This window comes from Lissotriton helveticus, chromosome 11, assembly GCF_964261635.1.
Source record: "Lissotriton helveticus chromosome 11, aLisHel1.1, whole genome shotgun sequence".
In the NCBI taxonomy this organism is placed as follows: domain Eukaryota; kingdom Metazoa; phylum Chordata; class Amphibia; order Caudata; family Salamandridae; genus Lissotriton; species Lissotriton helveticus.
In genome coordinates this window covers 649,571,299-649,590,986 of record NC_136072.1, presented here as the reverse complement: position 1 = coordinate 649,590,986, position 19,688 = coordinate 649,571,299, and the positions used below count along the sequence as shown (strand labels likewise).

General features: G+C 48.9%; 1 protein-coding gene across 3 annotated transcripts in view; it reads left to right on the top strand.

The window, feature by feature from the left end:
* The window catches only part of LOC144791728 (uncharacterized), a 175,009-nt gene that overhangs the window by 68,699 nt on the left and 86,622 nt on the right, over positions 1–19,688 (top strand). For all 3 annotated transcript variants that reach the window (XR_013602455.1, XM_078666496.1, XM_078666495.1), the window contains one exon: positions 8,360–8,452. Coding sequence is in view for 2 of the 3 variants with exons in the window: in XM_078666496.1 (XP_078522622.1) it covers positions 8,360–8,452 (93 nt within the window). In the remaining variant the exon portion in view is untranslated. The remainder of the gene's footprint in view (positions 1–8,359; positions 8,453–19,688) is intronic.

The window sequence follows — 19,688 nt, the reverse complement described above, 5'->3', positions numbered from 1 at the left end:
GCGAAGAATCAGTTGACATTTCTGGGTGATTGATGATTGTCTCTCCTCCGAAGGAAACACTTTTCCTGCTTCGGAGTCTAGCAGAGCTCCAAGGAAGTGGATCCTCTGGGTGGGCTGAATGACTGACTTTCCGAAGTTGGCATGTAGCCCTAGTCTCTGGCAGAGCTGTATACAAGTCTGGAACTGATTTCATACGCTGACTGGGGAAGGACCTTTCACCAGCGAATCGTCCAAGTATGGGTACATGAAGACCCCTCTGCGGCGTAGAGCAGCTGCCACCACTGCAACACACTTCGTGAACACCCGAGGGGCCGACTTCAACCCAAACGGTAGGACTTTGACCTGATAGTGGGAGGTCCCCACCCTGAACCGAAGAAATCTTCTGTGACTGGGGTGTATTGGAACATGAAAATAAGCATCTTGAAGGTCCAGCGAACACATCCAATCTCCCTTCCTGAGATGTGGATATATTTGGTGAAGCGCCAACATGCGAAATCTTTCCTTTTTGACGTGCAGATTTAGTGTTCGCAAGTCCAGAATGGGTCTGTGTTCTGCCTTCTGTCCTTTTTTCTTGACCAGAAAATAACAGGAGTACACCCCTTTTCCCCTCTGAGAGACCGGCACTCCCTCGATAGCTGACTTTTCGAGTAGAGTGGCGACTTCTCTTTGCAGTAGGTGCAGCTGATGATTTGATGTTGACATCGGGGAACCGGTGGAGGCAGATGATTGAAACGAAGACAGTACCCATTCTGAAGCGTAGACAACACCCATCTGTCTTTTGTGATGCTTTGCCACTCTTTCAAATGATTTGCCAGGCTTCCCCCCACTGGAGTGGTCCACGGCGCTGGGGGAAGAGACGACTCATTGCTTGGCTTGAGTCTTGCCGGTGTTGTTGCCCTGGCGTTGATTACTTCCTCCCTTGTAATTACGCTTTCCTTTGTACTGGGACTTTTGCTGTCCCTGCTGATCGTGGCTCTTCTGCCAGTTTGGGGTTTGAACCCGCTGCTTTGTAGAGCCCTTGTTGAAGGAGGGAAATTTCATCTTAAACTCCTTCTTCTCAAGACCCACCGCCTTGAGAGTTTCCAGCTCTGCCTTCATGCGCTGCATCTCTTCGTCCGCACTTGTGCCAAACAGCGAAGTACCTGAAAAAGGCAAGTTCAATATGCGCGCTTGGGATTCTGGTTTCAAAGCCGTTAGGCGCAACCATGATGACCTCCTTGCCGTTACCCTATGAGCATACCCATGAGCTGCTAGGGTAGCCCCATCCGCTGCGGCGCTTATCACCTGGTTAGAGACTTGACTGCCTTCCAGGAGGATTTCTTCAAAGTCCTTACGATCCTCTGCTGGGAGTTTCTACACAAAACGCTGCAGAGAATCCCACAGGGATCGGTCATAACGCCCCAAGAGGGCTTCCGCATTGGCAACTTTGAGAAAAGCCGCTGATGTATTGCAGACCCGCCTTCCCCACGAGTCTTGCATCTTACTGTCCTTATCCGGAGGCACAGAGGAGGATGAGGCGACTGCATTGGACTTCCTCGCCGCCGCGATAATCACTGAGTCCGGGGTAGGATCAGCTCTGAGGAATAGCGGATCGTCCTCTGGAGATTTGTACTTTTTAAGAATCCTTGCCGGAGCCGCCTTGACCGTCGCTGGGGTTAAGAAGACGTCCATAACTGGCTCTATAATCCCCGGTACCAAAGGCAGAAGAGGTTTGGGTGCAGACCTATGCTGTAGTGTTTCAAAAATTACTGAGGTCTTGATCTGCGGAGCTTTTAAGGTAACTCCCAGCTTAAGAGCTCCCCTACCAAATATGTCTTGAAAAGTGAAGATATCATCAATTGGAGATACCCTCGTTGAAGGAGAGTCTGTTAGTGTAGGAGAGCAGTTTCTGTGAGAGCGGGTCGAGGAAGAAGTAGAAGGAGTTCTTCGCTCTCTCCTTGTGCTTCTTGATCGTGATCTACGCCTGCTGGTTCGCACCCTGGAGCGTGATCTTTCCTTCTGGCGAACTGGGGAGCACGATCTTTCCCTCTGGCGCACTGGAGAGCGTGATCTTTCCCTCTGGCAAACTGGAGAGCGTGATCTTTCTCTCTGGCGAACTGGGGAGCGTGATCTTTCTCTCTGGCGAACTGGAGAGCGTGATCTTTCTCTTTGCCTCACCGGAGAGCGTGACCGTTCTCTAGGCCTAGAGAGCGGTTGCTGCATCCGATACGCTGTTTACTTGTCCTTAGCCCAGTGATGAAGTGGCTTGTACCATCTCGGTGAAAGCCTGACAGTAGGCGACTTTGGAGCTGAATCTTTCACTGGAGAGTATGTTGGAGGCGTTGCATCCCTTTGCGAATGCCTGGATTCCTCGCTGCCCGACTTATAAATAATTAAATCCGGGCCAGAGTCCGAACCTGAGCCAGCCGCAGACCTGGAGCAACTGCGAGAGTCCCTCTGCTCTGGAGACCTCTTCCGCTTGGCAGCGTGATTGTCACTCACTTGCGAGCCCTGGTCATCCTCTGCAGCTGAAGTGGATCCAGACGACCTTAGAGACTGCTGCGCCACTGGTTGAGGCTGAACCACTGGAGTCCCATGCCTCGACATCGACTTCCGAGGAGGTGAAATCCATAAAGGCTTTTCCAACATCGAACCTTGTTCATCTCTCGACGGCGAGTGTCCTGCCGACGTTTGTGAATGACTCGACGTCGAGCGTCGATGGTGTGACGCCGACGGAGGAAGCTTCGACGTCGAACTACCATGGTCCTTCGACGTCGATGAATGCCTCGACGTCGAGTGCCGATGGGTCGTCGATGGAGAATCCCTCAACGTCGATCGCCGATGACCTGGCGACGACGGAGGGTGCTTCGACGTCGATCGCCGATGACCTGGCGGCGACGGAGGATGCCTCGACGTCGAGCGTCGATAGCCAGACAACGACGGAGGCTGCCTCGCTGCCTCGCGCCGATGATTTTGCGACGGAGTAGGCTTCGACGTCGAAAACTCTACCTGAGCCTTCGACGACGGAGGTCTCAACATTGAGCCGCCCTGCTTCAACGGTGACCTCTCTCGACGCTGCACATCGCCCGGTTGACGGCAGAGGAGTTTTCTTGACTTTTGACGCTGAAGACTTCACCTTCGTCGTCGGAGACCTCGACGCCCATCCCGACGCCGAAGGAGAGCAGGTCGGGACTTTTTTCGACGTCGACCGCTTCTTAAGTCTCTTTGGAGACCTACCTCTCTCAGAAAGTCCATAAATCCTGCTTCTTTCTCTGTCCTTGATAGTTCTGGATGACAAGGACTGGCAGTGGACACAAGATGCTACCTCATGAGAGTCAGGTAGACAGCGAATACACACTGGATGTGTATCTGACCAAGCCTTCTTATGCCCACAGGCAGGGCAGGTGTCAAAAAGAGCCTTAGGCATTTTGACAAAAAATTAACCTTTTTTGAGCCCAAAAAAGTTATAACTATCTCTCTAGGGTAAAAACCCGTCGAGTGAGATTAAAAAATTTAAGAAAACACCAAGTAATTCTGACAGGAAGTCAAAAAAAGGTAGGAGCTGTTAACCAGGGTCCTGACAGAAGGAGCCGGAAAGAACAACTGACCTAACTGTCACCCCTGAGGCATGATGGGAAGCCTGGGGTCAGGGCTGCCTTAAAGGCACAGTGCCAGTTTTTTGTTGAAAATGCTTTCATTTTCTATGTTATTGCTTTTCAATGCAGCCTGAGGCTAACAATGTCTTTTTATGAGCAATTTTCAGGAGTTATGAGTGGTTTTACTCATTAAAACACAAAATTCAAAGGATATTTGATTTAATGTGTTCTTTGTTTCCTTTATAATTTCAGTACATGTACAAGGTTTTACATTGTGTTAGCCTCTTTTTGGGGCTGAATTAGTATGAGAAAAATAATATATGTACGTACATATATATGTGGAGCTAGATATATGTGTTTTCACATATATATTTTTATATTGTTTCCGGGGACCCGCACATGGGCGGGAATATTCAGTGCTTATGACTATTGATGAGGATCCCCTGGAAGAGAACCAGGGACGACCCATGGGACAACTATGATGTCTTATCTCCCAGGGGATACATCCCTGATCTGTACTTGGCAAAACCCTCCCCAGCTGATATCACAAATTATACAGAGGGCGGCGACTTTTCATAAAGTAGATGTACACGTCGTCTGGGAGTATGGTGACTTCCTGGCCGAAACACTTTCAAAAACATAACTCGCCTTACAGTTCCTCCCAATGCTCAAGGGGATTCTCAAAACAGTACCTGAGTCCCTCAAAGAGCCAGTCAAGGCTAGGGTCATCACATGGAGGGTAACCAAAAAATACAAACCCTCACTCAATGATCCACCCTACATCTGCCATATGTTCCACCGGGCTCCCTTGCGATCGATGGCAAAAAACTTGTTACGTCAATAAACGGGTAAACTCCCAGAGTACTGGGGGTGTCCCATCTCCTTATAAGAAGAGTAAAAAAACCTGATGCAGTGGGCAAGCGGGTAGCGGTACAATCGGCCACCGGCCGATTGTGAACTATGTTGGTCTACTCTCAGGGGTGTTAATACTAGCACCATGGTCCGAGACCATCCGTGTCTCCCGCTTTGAGTATAATAGCATCTTCTGAACCTACAGTTCCATGGTGAGCCCCTGTTTGGACCTCAGGTAGCCGAGATGCTTGAAAAGCTGAAAAAGACACGGATACAGCAAAGGCGATGAGTGCCCTTCAGACCTCAACTCCCTGCGGGTTCATTTGCGGGCACAGTATAGGGAAGGGGCAGTAAAACCACTTCCCCAGACTCTCCTGCCTCCTACCAAAGCCAGCAACAACAATACCACCAGCAGGCAACACAGGAGTAATCGAGAGGAGGTTACAGGGGATTGCGTCCAGAATGAAGTTGAAAGAAGGCTCGGTAAAGGAGAAGCCCCCTCTAAGCAGTAACTCCCTTACACTTACACCCTGATCATGCTACACCTGTCCAGGGTAAACTACAGAGGTTTCTCCTGCGCTGAGAGGAGATAACCTATGACCAATGGGTACTTCACATCATACAACAAGGTTACTACCTGAAGCTCATTGTAACCCCACCAAATATCCCACAGTGCAAACATACTCCCTCAGCAGAACACCAGCGCCTGCTTTGAGAAGAGGTTCAGTCACTTATCCTCAAAGGAGCAATAATACCAGCACCATTGCAGCAACTTGGGAAGGGGGTGCACTCGCTATATTTTCTCATCCTCAAAAAGTGAAGCAATATTCGATCTGAGGCCCCTGAACAAGAATATCTTCTCATAAAATGTCCACATGGTCACTCTGTAGGATGTAGTCCCTGTGCTGCAGCAATGCGACTTTTTGATAGCTCTCAATTTGAACGGCGCCTACTTTCACATACCCCTCCATCCTGCTCATCGTAGCTACCTGTGTTTCATGGTAGCAGGTTAACTTATTGCTTCAAAGTGATGCCATTTGGGTCACCACTGCCCTCAGAGTATTCACTAAATGCCTCACCTTAGTAGCTGTCCATCTCAGAATGACCGGCATTCACATATTCTCTTACTGAGATGATTGACTGATCATGAGTGCAAGCAAGCAGCAGTGTCTCTCACATAACCAGAATACAATCTCCTGCCTCTACAGACTGGGCTTCAAAATAAATATTGTCAAATGCCACGTCAGGCCCTTCAGATTTAACCCTTTCTGGGAGCCGCAGTTAATAGATTCACCAGCAAGGCTTACCCCAGTCAGGCAATAGTGCATGCATTCCAAGAGTTACTGACTCTTTTTCAGCAAAATCATCAGTTGACTGACAGAAGTGTTATGAGCTTCTTGAAATGATGGCCTCATACATAGCCATAGCATGGCAGACTTCACATGTGTCTGCTTCAACAATGCCTGTCAACAGCGTGGTCACAAGCGGAGGGTCACTGGGAGTATCTAGTGTTGATACAGGCGAGAACCCATCACTCTGCAGTGGTGGAACAGCAACAATATGTTGCAGGGCCAGCCCTTTATAGACCCTGTTCAGCCGTTGCAATTACCATGGACGCTTCCTCCTCAGAGTGAGGAGCATTTGTTTAGCAACAGACTGTTCAGGGTATGTGGGTGCCACAACAAAGGGGCTCCACATAAAATCCCTTAAGCTCCTGCACATCCATCTAGCTCTCAAGACATTTTTTCACCAGGTTCAACACAAAGTGGTGCTGTTAAAACAGACAACATGGCCGCCATGTAGTATCTTTAAATCAAGGCAGAACACACTCATCATAACTGTCAGCGTTAGCACAAAGCATTTGCCATTGGACGCTACACCACCAAATACACCTGCTGGTGCAGTACCTTCTGAGAGTGGACAACAATTTGCAGATCTACGCAGGAGGGTTCAGCAACAAGTCCACAAGTGGGAACTCCACTCACAAGTCCTACTCCTGTACTTCTCCCAGTAGGGTTTTCCAGAAATCGATCTCTTTGCCACCGCCCAAAACGCAAAATGCCAAAGCTGCGCATCCAGGTTCTCAGACCTATAAGGCTTGGGCAATGCTCTATCTTTGAACTGGTCAGGGATACTGGCCTATGCTTTTCTTCCTCTCCCACTTCCGTACATGGACCTGCAGCTTGGCAAACATCACTCACTCTCATCCTGGTAGCTCCCACATGGCTTAGACAACCATGGTTCTCAACCCTTCTGGAGATGTCAATGGTTCCCGATGAAAAACTCCCCATCAGGCAAGGCGCAGAACCACTGCACAATCAGGCACCCCCAATGCCAGGCACCTTATTCTAGCAATCTGGATTCAGAGGTCCTATCTTAACCTCCCTCAAGAGTGCAGGTCTATCCTGAAAGAAGCATGCAGACCCACTACGCAGCCTGCTATGTTCCCAAGTGGAAGAAATTTGTTCATTACTGCATCCTAAGCACATAGACCCCCTTAAAACTATAGTTTAGGACATTGGCTGCTACCTCCTTATTCTACAAAAATCAGGCCTCAACCATACAACCATATACCTTCACTAAGTGTTGCTTGCAAATAAAAAACACCATCCTTTATTCAGAATCCCTGTCATCAAAGCTGTCAAGAAAGGACTCAAATGAGTTATTCTCCCCAGGGTGCCTCCTGCCCCTGTCTGGAACCTTAACATTGTCCTTACCAGGCTCATCGTCCTCCTTTTAAACCTCTACATTTGTGCCCATTACAATTATGTCCCTCGAAGATTGTTTTTCACGTAATTTTCCTGTGTTTAAGGCGTGTTAGCAAATTACAAGCCCTCAACCTAGAAGAATCTTTCTTTCACATCCATAAAGACAGAATTGTCCTTAGACCCAACCCTAAATTCCTTCCAAAACTGGCACCCCCATTCCATCTCAGTCAATCCATTGAGCTCCCAGTCCTCTTCCGCAGCCAGACTCTGTGGCAGAGACAGCCCATCACACCTTTGATGTCAAGCGTGCCCTCCTATATTACCTTTATAGGACAGAGCCCTTTCTCAAAACTCAACTACATTTTGTTGCTTTCAGCAAGCCACACAAAGGTCATGCTGTTTTAAAGGCGGGCATAGCTAGATGGATCATCAAATGTATTCAAACTGATAAATAAATGTTGAAGGAATTTTCCGCCCAGAACTCATTTCACTCACCAAAAATGAGCCAATCTGTCTTTCCTTGGAAATATACCCATAGCTGACATTTGTGAAGCAGCTACGTGGTCCAATACACACACGTTCACCAAACACTACTGTGTGGATGTTCTAGCATGCGAACAAGCAAGTCGGCCAGGCTATCCTAAGAACTCTGTTTCAGCCTTCTGTCGCATTCTCCAACTAGCCACCACTTAGGTAATCTACTCCATCTGTAGCACGTGTGGCAGTAGATAAGCATATTCTACAAAGACTAAAAAGCAGTACTACCCTATGTTACAGAATGTTACCTATCTTGCAAGTATCTGTTCATAGCGTGTAGTACAGTAAATGTACATGTGCCCACCCATATAACTGGAAGTGTTTGGTTGTTGCATATGTACCTTTCTTTTACTTAATCTCTTGGAAATAACTTCTTGCATGGTCATCACACTTTCCTGTCCTAACGCTCCCTCTTTATGCTCCCCACTGTGCGGAAAACAGTCTAATAACAAAGCTGAGGCCCATGAGCGTTAACAATTAAAGAAGGTGTCACCACACCTTGTGACTCTAAAGCCTTCCTCAAAGAAAATCAAGTTGCAAACGTCCCAGCACCACACCAAATGGCAAGAGTATGTGAATCTACGGCACTACATGCCATGACGATATGCCTACAAGGTCAGTTACATATTTATTTCTTGTGATTCATTTCTTATGTTATAACGCACTGGATATCTTTGTGTGTTGCAGATGAGGTTGTTTCGGTTCACATAAAAAATGAGGATGATGCTTCTTTCTTGGGCCCTGAAGACAGTATGAGGTTAAGCATCAGCACAACCATGGGTTAGTATAACATTTTTTTGCTTGCAATGAAAAGATTTTGTTACTTTAGTCAAAGTGAGTCAATGTCAATGTCAATGTCATAGGTTTTTATAGAGCGCAGCTTGTCACCGCAAAGTGAGTACTAACTAAAGTCAACCTTTTTTTACTCTCAGCAGTGTCAAATGTACTCCACCATACCATACCGTCATAGACAGTGCACTCTATTCTCCTGCCATACAGTTACATGACTCTCCATCAGTGATGGAAATGAAGAGGCTTGTGATTGTTTGGTAAACAAATGTTATTGTACTATTTGCACTACTTCCCTTTTTTAAAAACATGTTTTAAATTATTTTAATGCAAAACAAATCAGTAACATGAATACACCACAATCTGACATCCGCAAAGCATTATTCGTTCAAAACAGTGCAAGTACATCCTACCCCCTCCCTCTCATCTTCCTTTTTTTCTTGAATTTGGTCTTTACTCCTCAGGTCTAGCTGTATAGATCAATCAATCAATCAATCAGGTCATTTGTAGAGCGCACTACTCACCCGTAGGGTCTCAAGGCGCTGGGAGGGGGGGGGGTGCCGCTACTGCTCGAACAGCCAGGTCTTGAGCTTCTTCCTGAAGGAGAGGTGGTCTTGGGTCAGGCGCAGATTGGTCGGAAGTGAGTTCCAGGTCTTGGCTGCCAGGTAGGAGAAGGATCTTCCTCCTGTTGTCGCTCTTCGGATGCGGGGGACGGCGGCGAGGGCGAGGTTGGTTGATCTGAGGAGGCGCTTGGGAGTGTAGAAGCTGATCCGGTTGTTGAGGTAGCTCGGGCCTTGGTCGTGTAGGGCTTTGTGCGCGTGGGTGAGGAGCCGGAAGGTGATTCTCTTGTTGACCGGGAGCCAGTGTAGATCTCTCAGGTGTCCGGTGATGTGGCTGCGTCGGGGGATGTCGAGGATGAGTCTCGCCGAGGCGTTCTGGATCCGCTGGAGTCTCTTCTGGAGTTTGGCCGTGGTTCCGGCGTAGAGGGCGTTGCCGTAGTCCAGTCGGCTGGTGACGAGGGCTTGGGTGACCGTCTTCCTCGTCTCGGTGGGGATCCACCGGAAGATCTTACGTAGCATGCGCAGGATGTTGAAGCATGACGAGGAGACGGCGTTGACTTGTCTGGTCATGGAGAGGGAGGAGTCCAGGATGAAGCCCAGGTTCCGTGCGTGGTCTGTCGGTTTGGGTGCGGTGCCCAGGGCGGGGGGCCACCAGGAGTCGTCCCAGGCGGAGGGCGTGGAGCCCAGGATGAGGACCTCCGTCTTGTCTGAGTTCAGTTTCAGGCGGCTGGTCGTCATCCATTCGGCTACGTCTCTCATCCCTTCGTGCAGGTTGGCTCTGGCGGTGGCGGGGTCGTTGGTCAGGGAGAGGATCAGCTGGGTGTCGTCGGCGTAGGAGATGATGTTCAGGTTGTGTTGGCGTGCGATGGCCGCGAGGGGGCTCATGTAGACGTTGAAGAGGGTTGGGCTCAGCGAGGATCCTTGGGGTACGCCGCAGATGACTTTGGTGGCCTCTGACTTGTACGGTGGTAGGATCTTCTCCCAGGGCGTTCCCCTATCTCCCCCTCTGCGTTTGCTTAGCTTCAGTTCCTAAACTGGTATTAAATCACCTAATCCGCTATAACCCCTTTGTGCCAGGTCTCCCAAATCTTCCCATATTTATTCTCACAGCCTCTACCTCTTTTTTAATGATTTTACAGCGTATCATACCCTCTTCCCAATGTCGGAAGGATGGTGCCATGTCACATCCCCAGATACACTACTTCACTTTTAAAGCAGCCTTCAAAATGAAGTTTAGGCATCGTCAGATCAACAAAAAATAGACTAGGTTCCAATATGGTAGATTTGTCATCTGTCATGGAACTGAAAGCACAGTCTATGCTTCTTGACTGTCAAGCGTGGAAGGGTATACTCAGATGTGAGTCCCTTGCTCATTGCACCATCAGGATTCAAGCAAGCCGGGCCGAAGACGCCTGAAATGGCAGAAACCGGTCCCCGGAAGCTTGTTTCCTTCCCAGTGTAAGAATTGGCTTTTGTAGTCTGGTCTGCCCTGTTCCCATGATGCACTGGGCCAGGGACAGACTAATTTGCATACAGCCAGGTTCTGAAACTGGGATGGTGCAATGAGCTAAAAAACGGTGTTGGATCCACCCCTGATCTCTTGACTGGGTGAGAGTACTCTGCTTAATTCAGAGACTCTGTCCATCACCACCCCTTGTTGTAAATAATTTTGTCCACCCTAAGCGTGGAAGGGTATACTCAGATGTGAGTCCCTTGCTCATTGCACCATCAGGATTCAAGCAAGCCGGGCCGAAGACGCCTGAAATGGCAGAAACCGGTCCCCGGAAGCTTGTTTCCTTCCCAGTGTAAGAATTGGCTTTTGTAGTCTGGTCTGCCCTGTTCCCATGATGCACTGGGCCAGGGACAGACTAATTTGCATACAGCCAGGTTCTGAAACTGGGATGGTGCAATGAGCTAAAAAACGGTGTTGGATCCACCCCTGATCTCTTGACTGGGTGAGAGTACTCTGCTTAATTCAGAGACTCTGTCCATCACCACCCCTTGTTGTAAATAATTTTGTCCACCCTAAGCGTGGAAGGGTATACTCAGATGTGAGTCCCTTGCTCATTGCACCATCAGGATTCAAGCAAGCCGGGCCGAAGACGCCTGAAATGGCAGAAACCGGTCCCCGGAAGCTTGTTTCCTTCCCAGTGTAAGAATTGGCTTTTGTAGTCTGGTCTGCCCTGTTCCCATGATGCACTGGGCCAGGGACAGACTAATTTGCATACAGCCAGGTTCTGAAACTGGGATGGTGCAATGAGCTAAAAAACGGTGTTGGATCCACCCCTGATCTCTTGACTGGGTGAGAGTACTCTGCTTAATTCAGAGAGTCTGTCCATCACCACCCCTTGTTGTAAATAATTTTGTCCACCCTAAGCGTGGAAGGGTATACTCAGATGTGAGTCCCTTGCTCATTGCACCATCAGGATTCAAGCAAGCCGGGCCGAAGACGCCTGAAATGGCAGAAACCGGTCCCCGGAAGCTTGTTTCCTTCCCAGTGTAAGAATTGGCTTTTGTAGTCTGGTCTGCCCTGTTCCCATGATGCACTGGGCCAGGGACAGACTAATTTGCATACAGCCAGGTTCTGAAACTGGGATGGTGCAATGAGCTAAAAAACGGTGTTGGATCCACCCCTGATCTCTTGACTGGGTGAGAGTACTCTGCTTAATTCAGAGACTCTGTCCATCACCACCCCTTGTTGTAAATAATTTTGTCCACCCTAAGCGTGGAAGGGTATACTCAGATGTGAGTCCCTTGCTCATTGCACCATCAGGATTCAAGCAAGCCGGGCCGAAGACGCCTGAAATGGCAGAAACCGGTCCCCGGAAGCTTGTTTCCTTCCCAGTGTAAGAATTGGCTTTTGTAGTCTGGTCTGCCCTGTTCCCATGATGCACTGGGCCAGGGACAGACTAATTTGCATACAGCCAGGTTCTGAAACTGGGATGGTGCAATGAGCTAAAAAACGGTGTTGGATCCACCCCTGATCTCTTGACTGGGTGAGAGTACTCTGCTCAATTCAGAGACTCTGTCCATCACCACCCCTTGTTGTAAATAATTTTGTCCACCCTAAGCGTGGAAGGGTATACTCAGATGTGAGTCCCTTGCTCATTGCACCATCAGGATTCAAGCAAGCCGGGCCGAAGACGCCTGAAATGGCAGAAACCGGTCCCCGGAAGCTTGTTTCCTTCCCAGTGTAAGAATTGGCTTTTGTAGTCTGGTCTGCCCTGTTCCCATGATGCACTGGGCCAGGGACAGACTAATTTGCATACAGCCAGGTTCTGAAACTGGGATGGTGCAATGAGCTAAAAAACGGTGTTGGATCCACCCCTGATCTCTTGACTGGGTGAGAGTACTCTGCTTAATTCAGAGACTCTGTCCATCACCACCCCTTGTTGTAAATAATTTTGTCCACCCTAAGCGTGGAAGGGTATACTCAGATGTGAGTCCCTTGCTCATTGCACCATCAGGATTCAAGCAAGCCGGGCCGAAGACGCCTGAAATGGCAGAAACCGGTCCCCGGAAGCTTGTTTCCTTCCCAGTGTAAGAATTGGCTTTTGTAGTCTGGTCTGCCCTGTTCCCATGATGCACTGGGCCAGGGACAGACTAATTTGCATACAGCCAGGTTCTGAAACTGGGATGGTGCAATGAGCTAAAAAACGGTGTTGGATCCACCCCTGATCTCTTGACTGGGTGAGAGTACTCTGCTTAATTCAGAGACTCTGTCCATCACCACCCCTTGTTGTAAATAATTTTGTCCACCCTAAGCGTGGAAGGGTATACTCAGATGTGAGTCCCTTGCTCATTGCACCATCAGGATTCAAGCAAGCCGGGCCGAAGACGCCTGAAATGGCAGAAACCGGTCCCCGGAAGCTTGTTTCCTTCCCAGTGTAAGAATTGGCTTTTGTAGTCTGGTCTGCCCTGTTCCCATGATGCACTGGGCCAGGGACAGACTAATTTGCATACAGCCAGGTTCTGAAACTGGGATGGTGCAATGAGCTAAAAAACGGTGTTGGATCCACCCCTGATCTCTTGACTGGGTGAGAGTACTCTGCTTAATTCAGAGACTCTGTCCATCACCACCCCTTGTTGTAAATAATCTTGACTGTCAAGGCTCACCTGTGATGGATAATCATCCATTTAGACATAGCACTGCGTCTTGCGTTACTTAGTTGGCCTTGGTATTGTATGCCTTTGTCCTCTCAGATGCAGGCCTTTACGTTTGGGGGCAGGTTCAGTCAGTGGGTGACAGGAACACATGTCCACTGTTCATGGAGGGCAGTAAGGAACAAAACAACATCCTTTATAACTTTTTCTAAAGATTGATCGTAGCATGGTTGGAGGCTGCTCGGCAAATTGCCAAAACATCTGTTCTTCGGCCTGGGAGAAGTGGCTCGATTCCTATATGTGTGACTCTCAGACCACCCCTTTATCCCTATGAGAGCATGTTAAGGTTCACCTGTACCACTGTCTGCCAACGCTGTATCCTCTGATTGGGAAACTGGTTGTTCCTCCTTAGGGCGACAGGGACAATTATTCTCCTTTCTCCAGGAAGATATTTACTTCTGGCTTCTGAAAGATATGATGGCTACTACGTACTTCCCAAGGAAACAGTGTATGGGCGAGAATTGCCAACTACTGGGTCTATGCCACGAATTCCCTCTTCTGATTCAATGGGTTGTTGATAGCCAAAATGTTATAATAACAGCTGAACAGGCCGGGATGGCATCACGGAAGGCAGAGAAAGTGAGGATATTTAATAGCAATCAGCAGCAGCACTAGAACAGATCAACTGTTTGAACAGCTGTACTTTAAACTTCAAAGCTAGAAAAAATGTCCTTTATACCTTAGGTTACACAAAGAGAAACAAACAGTGCATGTGCATCCACAGTTTTTTTCCATCACTACTTTCACAAAAAGTACTATTTGTCTTTCAGTGAGAGGTAGGGGGAAAGGTGTGTTGCTTGCATGTTCTCCTGTACAATCTGCAAGTGGGAGACCTCATAAGGGCTGGGGAAAATGAGTGGAAATCCAATTATGCGGTTCATCAAGCAGTAACATTCCTAAAGGAGGAGGTAAGATTAAGGAGCCAGGAGTGAAGATAGTCTGGCACTTCCTGACACCGAAGAAGCTCTTCTTTTGGAGCTCTTCCTCACTCCGGCGGTGACAAAAGCAGCCCCCTCCAGGCTACTAAAGAAGTACAAAGCTCCTGAGGTGGACCCGGCTTTCTTCCGATTGGATCCAACCCCTGATTCCGTAATTGTGACCGGTGCGAGGAAGCAACACGCCACCACCCCGTCCTCCAATGTGCCTCCGGACAAGGAGAGTCGCTGGTAGGATTCAGCGGGCAGGAAGGTGTGCGGGACGACCGCTACCTCTATGAAGGCTGCCAGTGCTTCGGCACTTTTGGGGCGCTATGATCGGGCACTGTGGGAGTCCCTCCAGCAGTTCGCCGACCTCCTCCCACGGGAAAAGAAGGAGGATTTCATGGAGATCCTGAATGAGGGATTGCTGGTGTCCAACCAGCTGATCAGCGCAGGTGCAGACTCGTCGCTCCTGGCAGCCCACGGGTACTGCCATGGAGTTAATCAGAGGCGCCACGCTTGGCTCAGATTGACGTCACTGAAGCCTGAAGCCCAGCAGAGGGTGGCCAACCTGCCCTTCTCGGGCGAGACCCTGTTCGGGAAACACGCCGACGATGAGATGGCCCGCATGAAGGCGGAGGCCGAGATTCTAACGGCTGTGGGTTTGGAGAAGCCCAAGGACCAGAAAAAGACCTACCGCCCGTTCCAGAGACGGTACGGGGCGCAGGGCAGAGGGCGAGGTCAACAGTCTGGACAGCAGCAACAGCTCCAGAGAAAGCCCTTACAGAAACGTCAGAGGGGCAGGGGTGGACAGCAGTCTGCCGCCGCGACCAAAGGCCCGGCCGGGTCTAGGCCCTGAGCGATTACTTCCCCGTCATCCGTTACCCGCTCTGGTGGAGGGAAGCGTTCAATATTTTCTGGCAGAGTGGAGAAAAATTACTCAGGACAAGTGGGTGCTGAATATTGTTTGCAATGGATACAGTCTTCGGTTCATCAGCCCGCCTCCAGCAATACCACCGGTTTGCTCGCAGTCTCAGCTGCGCGAGCTCCAGGCGGAGGCCGATACCCTGTTAAGGAAAAGGGCGATAGAAGACGTCCCTCTGTCCCAAAGGGGAAGAGGTCTGTACTCACTGTTCTTTCTAGTCCGCAAAAAGGACAAGAACGAGTTCAGGCCTATTCTGGATTTGGGACAAGCAAACAAGTGGATTCGCAGAGAAAAGTTTCGCATGCTGTCCTTACACCAGATTTACCCTCAACTGCAAAGGGGAGACTGGCTGTGCTCAATAGAACTGCAAGATGCATACTTCCACGTGCCCATTGCACAGAAACACCAGAAGTTCCACGGGTACTGCCATGGAGTTAATCAGAGGCGCCACGCTTGGCTCAGATTGACGTCACTGAAGCCTGAAGCCCAGCAGAGGGTGGCCAACCTGCCCTTCTCGGCAGAATTCTTAAGATTTTAGTCTTGTCATAATGGGGTACTGTTTTTGGCTGTACTACTGGGTGGGAGCAAGCGCCACATTAGCAAACATGTATGATACGAGTAAAATGTCTAAGCCCACCTCTTCTCGTCGCATGACTAGGCTCCAGGCCGCCGCAGTACAACCCCTCCCAAGTCTTACTGCCATCGATAAAATGCTACAGAAGACCATTGGAGTGGTGGCCTCTGTAATCGAGAATACAGAGAGGCGAATGTCTATAACTCCTGCTATTTCCCCTCCCCAGGTTGACGGGGATTTCTCTCCCTGTACCAACAACCCCCCCCCCCCCCCGATTTTAGTTCCTCTATCGTGTGCTCGTTTGCAGGGTTACCCTGTGCGCAAATTGTACAAGATGTAAGTGTAACCCCAGTGGCTCCCGAGTCCCGTCCGAAACTTGCGGCCAGGAAAACTTACAAACCGCGGCTGAGGAGTAAGAAGTGTAAATATATGAAATTAGTTAAAAGACACCAATCTGTAGCGGAGGCCGAACTTACCCACATAGACCCCCCCTTGCATAATGTAGGGACCCCGGTTTGGGCCACACATCTCATATCTGACTTAGAAGCTTGTATTGATCAGATTATTAGTTCCTACTGCAAACCACTAACATCTAGACTTGAAAGATTGATCTCTATGATCAACAATGCAGGGGGAGGGAGACCACAGCCGCGTAGGCCTTCAGGGAATTCTATCTACTGCGCCCACAGCTATCCCTGACCCTAAAACTCTAGCAGGTGATAAAAATGTACAAGTTGCTCTGGCCCAAGGTAGCGCATCATCTACCCAGGATCCTGGGCTATCTTTGTCCAGGGATGGGGCGACAGTGGCGGGGTCAAGCATTACACCGAGGGGAGCTAGGGAAAACAGCACAGCTCCTCTAAATCACCAAATAAGACCCAAAAGAGACATCCTAGCTCTGCCTAATCTAGAACATCCGGAAGAGTCTCTACCATACGTCGTGGTTCTGGTTGGGGTCCCCCCATTAAGCCAGGGGAAAAGTGAGGATTACACCGAATTAAAAAATAAGTGTATTCAATGGCTTAATTTAAATAGGCCCACCCCCCCTAATGTCTCTGGCGAAATATTGGGTGTAAGAAGGGTAGATTGGATAGGGTCAGGGCCCAAAACTATCGCGGGAAACTGCGTAGTGATTAATTTTAGGAGCCCTAGAGCAGTGGAATACATTTGTAGCAGGTCACCATCCTGGGTACCCATGCAGATTGTCCCTCTGCACTTATCATTCTTTTACCCAACTCATCACTGGAGACTCGGTAAAACCAAAAGTGTTTTTCCAGAAGAGCCCATGAGTACTGTGCCACCGAAATTTGGACACAACATACCACCATGGGAGGTGTCCCGACCGTACTATCCTCCATTCTCTCACTTCCAACAGAGTAACAGGTATAGCGTGTTGGAGCAGGTCGATTGACGCCCGGCGTGGCAGAGACCCTTACCCCAAAAGTGTAGTGGTCAAGGTTTGCCAGGAGGGGAAGTGATAGGAAATGATATGAATTCCACCCCTAGGGACCAAACAAGATGTGGTGCAGACAGTGTAGCCCCTGCTCAACGTGGGAGGACTAAGAATACGGGAGATAAATCAGCCACCCCTGTAATAAACCGGAAGGTGATTCAATTGATCTCTTGGAACATTGCGGGGTTAAACAAAAAGATGGATATACCCGATTGGAACAACTTCATCGAGGGATTTGACGTTTGTATGTTCCAAGAGACATGGAGCTTGCTCCCCATATTTAAATCGGGGTACTCCACTTTTTATACTCCCGCAATAAGTACAGGGAATGGTAGACCGGCGGGGGGCCTCCATGTCTGGATCAAGATTGCACTAAACTGGAAAATAACTGTTCATAAATCAGCTTCGGAGGATATCTTGCATCTTTCAATTCAAGGGCAGGAGAAAGATAGTAAGATAGACCTATATAATGTTTATGCAAGGGGATCTCCGGGGGCCCAAATGTCAGATACAATAACCACTCTGGAGCTAGAAATAGCCAATAAGCATCCTCTCTCTAAAACCATTGTAGGAGGTGACTTTAATTGTACCTTCGAACCCCTAAGTAGGGAAGATCCCCTGGGGATAGAGGAGGAAGACTCCAAACACTGCATACCACCACTGACGCTAGAACCAATTAAAAAATGGTCGCCAAGGGCAATCCAGATTAATGCCCTGACCCTGGAATGCAAGTTGAGAGCACTTAATGGTAGGACTAGCTCCGATCCAGACGGGGCAAATACATTTAATAGGCTAAATGGCCAATCAAGAATAGACTATATTTTATTGGACATAAAGCTCTGGCGTGATCTAATTGACATGGTGGTAACTCCATCACAGGACAGTGATCATAACCCTCTTTGCATGAAGATAGGGTGGTGTCCTAAACATGAAGTTAGAAATAAAGCTCCTCTAATGCAAACGAAGGAGGTGACCCCTTTTAACGCCAACTGTAGACTGAAATGGAACAGGGTTAAATCCCAGGAAGAGACTTTGAGTAAGATCAGGGAGCATTTAATAAAGACGACTATAGACCTAGAGCAACTGGTAGCTGACCCTAAAAGTCTTCGTGCCCTTCCTTCTCATCCGTCTATAAGAACGTAATCGAGAAAGTGGGCCAATACTTCACTATTCATAGCAGTTGTGGCAGGCAGAATCACGCCCAGGTAAAATCTAGCAACCCCTGGTACTCGGCTCAATGCACCACAAAAAGGAAGGCGCTAACTGCAGCTTTACTTGTAAAAAATCCTTCACTAGTTAGAGCGGCTAGGAAGGACTATGCCAGGTCCTTAGTGCAAGCAAAGCGTGACTGGGAAGAACAACACTGGCAGGATCTTAAATCCGCGTCCCAGCTGAAGAACTCTTCCTTATTCTGGGACTTAATAAATAAAGCTAGGAAAGGGGGAGCTGAGCCCATCACGAACCACATTACGGAACATCAATGGTACTCTCACTTTTATGAGTTGTACTGTGGAGGAGTAGAGTTATGTCCTCCACCACTAGTTAATGAGAATGGCGGTGGAGCAGTTATAGCCTCCGAAGACCCCTTCTCCATAATGGAGGTAAAAACGCCCATTAAACATCTGACACCGGGAAAGGCGGCTGGGCCGGATGGGCTCCCTGGGGACCTTCTGTTAAATGACCCAGTAACCTAATCACCAGGGGACATCCAGTGCTGGACTCTTGGAAGGGAGCCGAGGTGGTAACTGTGTACAAGAAGGGGGCAAGAGATGATCCTGCCAACTACAGACCAATCAGTCTGATAGACGTGGTCCAGAAAGTAGTTGGCAGGGTTATTATTGCTCGGGTCGGGCTCTGGATGGAAGAGGAGAATATCCTCTCCCATCTCCAAGCGGGATTTAGACAAAAGGTGGGCACGATGGATCAGGTCTTCCGCTTCTTTGCTACTTATTGGAAGACCGTGACCATCGGGAAGGGTAGCCTGTACATGGCGTTTATAGATCTAAAAACAGCCTTTGATTAGTGCCACGCCCTAAGTTATGGGAAGTATTACAAAAAATGGGTTTCCTCTCTGCTCTCTTGGATTTCATTATGAAATTACATGAGGGGAATTACGCAAGGGCCAGATGGGGCTCCCAGGGACAGCTCACAGAAAGGGTGGCTGTGAGGAGAGGAGTACGCCAGGGATGTGTAATGGCGCCGACCCTGTTCTCCCTCTATGTGAATGGGGTGGTGGACCATTTGAGGGAGGACCCAGCCGACGCGCCATCCCTGGCGGGGGAAAAAACTCCCACCCTGCTCTTCGCGGACGACACCCTCCTGATATCGAAAACACCTTCCGGCCTTCAAAGGTTGCTAGATCGTTTTTGCTCCTTCTGTGTGGACAGAGATCTTATTATTAATACCTCTAAGACAAAGCTTATGGCCTTCTCCCCCTCCAAGAGATTTAAGAACAATGTCTCCCTTAATGGCACCCCACTGGAGTTGGTAGACTCATTCGACTATCTGGGGGTAAGGGTTAATAGTCTGATTAATTGGAAGGACCATCTAACCAAAATGCTTTTAAATCATAAGCGTGTCTCTGGAGCGATCCTTCAGGAGCAGCGAGAGTCGATGAGCAAACCTGTAGCCCCT